We start from the raw sequence: 7690 nt of genomic DNA on the forward strand, positions 1-7690 counted from the left end.
ATTAATACATATGAATACAGATTATTTATAATTATTTAAGATCATTTTCCAAAAACTCCATTTGATCGTCTCAGCATCAGGTGATAACTGGAGACGCGTACAAAAGTGTGATGTTGTAGCTCAAACAGTAGAGCATAGGTGCTTATAACGCTAAGATCACGGGTTTGATACCCAGGGAAAGCAAGTGTGTGTGTGTGTGTGTGTGTGTGTGTGTGAACCTAAAGTTGCCGCTGTTTTGTTTGAGCGCGATTATTGTTTGGAAAAGATTTATCTAATAAAACACACGATCCACAGCAAGCCGATCCCGTCTCCTTCCTTCTTCCCACAAACGAACTTTTGTGGACGGACGTCCACATTAGACGTGCGGAAGACGTCGAAAAAAGACGTCGCCTTGGCGTCACAAAACAACCCCTTCAGTGGACCGAATTTGGACGTCCAAAAATGACATGAAAATTACGTCACTCCGACGACACATTGCGCAGTGGGGTGAAATGCTATACTCATCAGAAATTATAGCCTATGCAAGACACTAATATTGCATCACATTATTTAATGTTACGGAGTATGCATCACTTTTAATAGGCTTTACTACACAATAAAAAACAAAGGTATAGCACATTGTAGCCTATATAAATGTGTATATGTATAGATAACGTTTTTAATATGGCACGTTTTAGTATGAAACTTATAAGGAGTAACAGTCATTTTGCGTGAAATAATTCTGTCTTTGCTTTAAGTGCTTGTAATCATATCCCAATCCCCCCCCCCCCCCCCCCGAACCTTTTAATATTGTAGCTTTTAATTAAAAAAATATTGAGCGTGTGAGAAAGAATATTTAAAGATATTCAGTTACCTCTCTTATTAGTGCAAACAGCGACATATTAAAAAATAGCATTCCCCAGGCCTGCCCTCATCTTACAGCACGTTACTGAGCCATCCACACCCTTCATTAACTCTCCACCAATATTTTTCTTTCTTCGCTCTCTGCTTTCTTTGTCATTTTGCCACTATTTAGGTTAAGTCAACCCTCCTTGATCATTCATGGAAATGCTTTTTCTATAAAGTAACACACACATATAATACATATCCACCCATGAAAAAAATAAAATAAATAAATAAAATTCTTAGCATTAAGGGCATTAAACACTTTCCAAAAGCACGTTTTATTCTTTAAGCTGACAAGTTGACACAATCATAAACCGTTCGATTTGAGACTAAACATTTTGGAAGATAAATATCGCGCAATAAACAGTAGATACAAAAACAACTTCTTTAAAAAATAATAATAATAAATTTTAAAAAAAATAGGCGATGGATTTAGATGAGATCTTCTGTATTTGGCTATACTCTTGGCAGGAACAGTGCAGTCAGTTAGAGGCCGAATGGTAAGATGACGGCTCTAATGATCTTATTTAGAGTCTAGTGTGGACAAACTCTCTCTCGTGCCTTGATCAGTCTAATGGGAGGACATCTTCTATGACACCTTTATGGAAGAACTGAACCAATACTCACTTTAGAGCTTCGGAGACTTTGATGTATCTTATTAAACCCACATGTACTCGATTTGTTAATACTTTTTCTCTCCTTTCCTGACCTGAAATGTTATTTACGACCTGACTCTAATGGTAGATTAAAGTTGCAAAGATAAACGGTGTAGAATAGAGAGAGACCATTAGAGGCTGCTTTCAGAAAGTGTCTTAATGCGCTTGCCCTCTCCAGTTGGATTCACTGAACTATGTGGGGTCAGCATGTGTTGCACACACACACATACATGGAGAGAAAGAGGCGTTCAGACATTTTTCATAAAATAACTATCAAATTAATCAGGCTTTGAGTGTTTTCGTTTTAAATATAATGTTGTTATTAACAAATACCAATAACTGCATTAAAAAGATCGACACAGTCATCGTATTAGGTTATTTCAACTCGTAAACGCAATATAACACGTGACCTATAGGCTATATATGAACAAATTTGTATCACTATCACATAAAAAAAAATATATATATATATTTACTGAAGTTGTCAAATTTCTTATTTAAAATTCAAATTTGGTGCCGCAAATGTCCAATTAATAACGGACTTCTTGCGCCCCTTTACCTGATCCCAATCAAACAGATGTGGCTGAACTTCTTTGATGTTTTCAAAGGCTGTTTTACAGAAACAATAACTCTTTTTATTGAGAACAAATGTTGACATTTGAAGGGAGTATGAATGGAAACCGCCTGTGGTGCGATTTTGACAACAGTGGTCGATCCCTCCCGGGATCCCACCTGAGATTAAAGGCTGAATTTCAATAGTTTACCTCTAATAATGTCGATATGCACAAGCGCAACACACTTCAAATGACAAAATAAGGCGTTATATTATCAACAAAAAAACAAAACTAAAAAGCTGCTGACCTGAATTCAGAATGAGTTAAGGCTTTAAACGCGCGTGGAATAGGCTATTAATAAAATAAGAATCACTGATATGAGTCATTTAATCATTAATCCTTTAAAATCTATATTTGCATAGCCCACGATTAGCTCTCTAACTATATATATATATATATATATATATATATATAAATTATATATAGGCCTATATTATCTAACTATAGGCTACTTGTATTATATGCTATTATATTAGCCCTATATTATATCATATGATGCTATATTATTATATTATATTAGCCTATATTATATTATATTTGTACAAAAAATATTTTGTATTATTATTATATATTTGTGCACAAATACAATTGCTGTATCGAAAGGTTGTTGAGGTTAACACACAGTGAGCCGCAGTAATCTGTTTAACTAACGCCTTTACAGTTTGAACGGGGTGGCCAGTATAAGAGAGACGTCATAGCCATCACACAGGCGCGCGGGCCCCATTGGAGCTGGCAGATGTTTAGACACGATTTTATGGATCGTTCAATATCGGTCTATAATGAAGCCCGACTGACCATCTTAAAACCCCGCCGGGAGCTCATAACGCTTCCTTTCCAGCCCTGTATTCATCATGCTGAAAAATAGATGAAGGCCTGGATTATAAGCAGCTTCTATTATTCACTGCCATCAAGATCACATTCAACATTCACGCTTCATATTCAGAGACACCAGATATTTGAAATAATCTTTTGTTGCAATTAAAAAAAATAGAAACTTGAGTGTAAAATCTAAATGATGCATGCCATATCATTTGACGTAATTTTATGATCTGTATGTCAAGTCTAAATATGTCTGTTACATGCAGTAGGCCTACGACAAGATACTATAGGCTAATTCATGATGGTAATGTATTTAAGGATATGAAAAAATGAGACTACAATGTTTTCAAGTTTTCAAAAACAGTCCACACTAAATAGTGCCAGTGCAGACTAGCGCATTTTATTTACAATCAGAGATATAAATTAGTAAAAGTCTCCTTGTTATCAACATTGTGTAACTTCGGCTTTTTTAAATAAAAACCAATCATAATTTATTTACAAAACAATGTTCATTTACCATTGCAATACAACTTGCATAAATTATAGGCATTACAAAAATAAATATCAAATGTATTCCACTCTTAGTCAAGTTTATACCAGTCCCGAGTTCTCGTTTACACTTCACACCTCTAGCACATAAAGTCTTATAGGAAGTCTATAATGTCCCGCGTGTACATGTAACCGGTGGCAATGAAGCTACTATAAGGATCCTGAGAAATAAGTTTCCTCATCGAAAAGTCACATATGTTGGGAAAAAAAGTACTTCATCGACAAATGAACGATTCATCCAAACCAGACTGGCTATTGTGCCTTAAAAATTTCCTCTTTTCATTTCTTTTCTTTTCTTTCATTTTCTTTCATTTCCCGTAATCGAACGTGTTATTGTAATATAGGCAGGTGCTCTGTAGTCCGTGGGTGTACAGTGGCACACAAAAGGATCCGCGTAAGGAGCAAATGATAGTTTAAAACAGCTTGGGGAGAGAGAGAGAGATAGAGAGGTGATGGCTTGTTCGCTTTGTTCAAAGCAATTGTGACACCTACCTGTGAACCAAGGAAACAAAACCTACATCAGTCGAATTTCGATAGAAATAAAAAAATAATCAAATAAAACTATTGCGTAAAATGTAGAAATCCATACATGTTCTAAAGATCATGCATCCTATGCAGTATTAGTAGATCGGAAGGCATGGTAATCATAGTCAAAACAGTGGAACATTAGTTGACAACAACAATACAACTAATGAGGAAGTGGCCGTTGGAAACATTCCAATATTGTAAGAAGAAGAAAAAAAAAAAAAAACTGCACATAACCTTAAAATTAGCGACTTACTTGAACGATCTTCCTCGTCTTTAACTCGACAGGTAAGACTGGTGTCTTACTGTGAAAACCTCGGTGGGGTCTGTAGAAAATGCAAACCCATTTTAGTAAAGGGAAATAGTAGACTACACCGTTTTGAAAGCTTAAATATTTCCTATATTGTAGCCTTGTCGATTATGAGAATAAGTAATAGTTGAGAAAAATAAATGTCACGTTCAAACAATAAAATAAAAGCAACTGCAAAAACTCGCGACGTGATCAACATGATTCTATAATAACAAGAGGCTACCAATGAAATAAATCGCGCGGTTACATTACTAGTTGCGTTTGACATAGTTACTTAATTAGATAGGCATTTCGTTAAATAGCACATCGAATTCTAGCTGGCGAAGATCAACAGTACACCCTTTACGCACCTTTTTTGGATTCTGCATTGGAGGCCCTGAAATGTTGTTCAGTCTGGTTTGGATTAGTCTTTAGTAGGGGGTCGCAACTCTGTTTGTGCAGAAGTCCCTCCCCAGCTGAATTATAGCGCAGTATCCCTTGGCCCTGCAGCGGGCTGAAGTTGCCATAGTTTGTGTAATTACTATAAAACGGAGAGGTGTAATAAAGAGGTCTTCCTAATATGGAAGTGGCGGGGTAGACTGCGCCCGCCGGGGACGCGCTGGGCGCCGTGGAGGTCAAAAGGCCAACGCCCGGGGGACAGTTCTGTCCCAAGTGCTGATGCTGATGCTGCTTTGGGTCCGAAGTGGCGATCTCAGCTAATGACCATAGTTTAGGTTTGACGGTTTGGTTTTGACCGTCCAGGCATGTTTTGTTGGTGCTGTTTCGGGTGTCCTCTCGGTGATGATGGGTCAAGAGAGGGGCCTCCACCCCAGTCAGAGGGGGAGAGGTCACCGGCTTGGGTGACGGGCCTCTTTGCCTCTCCTCGCGGCCCGTGTCGAGATCGCTCGCGTCGCATTTGTCCTTGGTATCAGGTCCAGAATCACAAACCAGGTCCCCGGTCCTACACGTGACCTTCTCTCCGTCAGATTCCACTGAGCAGGAGTGATCTGTCAGGGCATCGACGTGCAAACTGATGCCTGTAGACCAAGACAACACAGAAATGAGTTACTGCTGTCAAACCTGGCGTCTCGTATAGCTTACGGAACTCTTAAAATTGTATTACGACGTCAAGGTATTAATTGTACAATTATTATATAGCATGTAGTTTTATAATATATAGATGTCAAATCATTTAACATTACTTTACAATACATTCATTGTATAACACTGTCTATTTTCATGCGCACCAACCGTAATGCATTTAAATTAAATCCGCCAACAATAATAATAACAACAATGATAATAATGTACCTTCGTCCTCCGCAGACGCTTCGCTGTTGTCTATGGTTTTATCCGTTCGCTCATCTTTTCTCTCTCCATCGCCGTCGTCTTCATCCTCGTCTTCACTTTTATTCCGCGGTGCCCATGTCATCTTGTTCTCCTTCTTGAGTCTCCGTCTGGCATTAGCGAACCAGGTGGACACTTGCGTGAGGGTCATTTTTGTGATGATGGCCAGCATGATCTTTTCTCCTTTTGTGGGATAAGGGTTTTTCCTGTGCTCCTGCAGCCACGCTTTTAACGTCGCTGTCGCGTCCCGCGTGGCATTTTTCCGGTAAGCGGGATCATTCAGCTGGTACGGGTAACCGGGACTCCCGTACGGGTGATAACTTATGGCTCCTGCCATCCCCGTAGTGTGCGCGTCATACGGAGACCCCTTCAAAAATAACATTTGTTTTTTCTGTCAGTCATCTGTTATTATTAGTATTATTATTTGTAAAACATTTTTTTTTTTTTTTTTACAACTTCATAGGCTAATTCATAAACAAACATTGTTTTTTAAAATAATTATTTTCTCGATTAATTATTATTTCAATGCACATTAACTAATGATCTGTTCTGCATTACAATGTTAATGGTATTAATGAATGTTATTATAAAGTGTAACCAAAAAATATAATAGTAATAATAATTAAGCCAATAAACAATGATTAATCCTTCATGCAATTATCAGAATGCACAATTACATGGGACTGGGGTGGATAACAGATAATGGGTAATTGCAGCCATTTTGCATAATCACCAGGCTGACTTTCCCAGTGCTCTTTCAGTGTCAGACGCATATCAGTGAAGCGCAGCATTACAAATCCTATTAGAAAACCACTGGATATGGACCGTTTTTCCCGCTTTCATGTGCCATGTCATTAGCATTGCAATTCATCAATTGACGATTAAATAACGCCTATTTAACTGCGCATCATTCCAAACCTCAACTCAGTAAATTTATCCTCTGCAATTGTACACTTTTTATTCTTACAGTTCATTTTAAAAGATCGCAATCAATAATTTAATCTATTGTCTAAAGATAATGCGGTGTAGATCGGGCCTATTAAGAGTGTAAAATGAATCTGTAAAAGTGGGCCTAAGAAATAAATAATTAGACACGCTGTTATTGTTTCTTATGAATAAGCACGCATTGACGCATGTACATTTTATTGACTTTATTGCGATTTAAAACAACTTTTAAATTGTGGCCAGCTGTATTCTGCACCCGAGTAACACCGAGCGTATTTGTATTCATGACCTGCACGAGCTTCCCTTTGAAACACACACACACGCGCGCGCGCGCATGCATGCAACTCCCGAACCCACAACCAAAACTATAACCATGCAATCATGCAATATTCATGCATTCCTATCAAGAACAATGACTTGTGAATGGCGACGGCTCTACATCCACAACCGGGCTGTTTACCATGTAGGACGGGAATCCCGTGGCTGGATCTGTAGAGTAGGACAGAGGGCTGGAGAATCCGCTGGCCGAGGCTGTGAACGCAGCTGATCCGGGGTACGGGCTGAACGCTGAACCAGACGAGGACCGGGCCAGCTCCTCACTCCTCGGGGCGGCCAGCGGACAGGAGTACAGCGCCAGAGAGCCCGGGGGCTGGTAGAGGTAACCCTGAGGATAGGACATTATTCGAGTTTCTCTCCAGTAGAGGAAAGCAGGAGGGCAGAAAACGGGCTGATCGATAGAATCAACGCATTTAACCGCCGCGCGCAGGGATAAACTAATAAAAGAAAATAAATAAAAGCGCAAAAGAGGAGCGATCAGCAGAGAGCCGTCATGGATATCCCCTAGCGTCCGTTTGTTTGTAGTGCTCGGGAGTGGAGAGTGAAGAGTTGCTGGAAGGAGCAGGCGAGTTTCTGAGAGCATTGGAGAAACATGAGCTGTCAATCACAGCTCATCTAAATATTCCATCTCCGCCCCCTCTCTCGCGCTGTGAAATGCAATTCCGGAACAAAACCCGCACAGAAAGCAGCCCGTGCGTTCTCGGCGTCGCGTTCCCGTCGTTTAT

The 7690-nt window shown here is 39.3% G+C and overlaps 1 protein-coding gene across 1 annotated transcript; it reads right to left on the reverse strand.

The window, feature by feature from the left end:
- Nucleotides 1–3321: 3321 nt before the first annotated feature.
- Nucleotides 3322–7465, reverse strand: irx2a (iroquois homeobox 2a). Its single transcript, XM_084090120.1, has 5 exons — nucleotides 7090–7465; nucleotides 5649–6051; nucleotides 4709–5374; nucleotides 4305–4374; nucleotides 3322–4015 (listed from the first exon to the last, which is right to left on the reverse strand). The coding sequence occupies exons 1-4, from the start codon at nucleotides 7306–7308 to the stop codon at nucleotides 4325–4327; spliced, it is 1338 nt and encodes a 445-aa protein (XP_083946246.1). The 5' UTR covers nucleotides 7309–7465; the 3' UTR covers nucleotides 3322–4015; nucleotides 4305–4324.
- Between the last annotated feature and the right edge of the window lie 225 nt (nucleotides 7466–7690).

This window comes from Abramis brama, assembly GCF_963993115.1.
Source record: "Abramis brama genome assembly, chromosome: 17".
Classification (NCBI taxonomy): domain Eukaryota; kingdom Metazoa; phylum Chordata; class Actinopteri; order Cypriniformes; family Leuciscidae; genus Abramis; species Abramis brama.

Excerpts from the sequence above, each read along its gene's own strand:
- irx2a (XM_084090120.1), bottom strand. The coding sequence starts at position 7,308 with ATGTCCTATCCTCAGGGTTACCTCTACCAGCCCCCGGGCTCTCTGGCG. Across the intron at positions 6,052-7,089 it reads CGGGATTCCCGTCCTACATG|GGGTCTCCGTATGACGCGCA; the intron begins GTAAACAGCCCG and ends TTATTTTTGAAG. Across the intron at positions 4,375-4,708 it reads CAATGCAGAATCCAAAAAAG|ACCCCACCGAGGTTTTCACA; the intron begins GTGCGTAAAGGG and ends CATTTTCTACAG.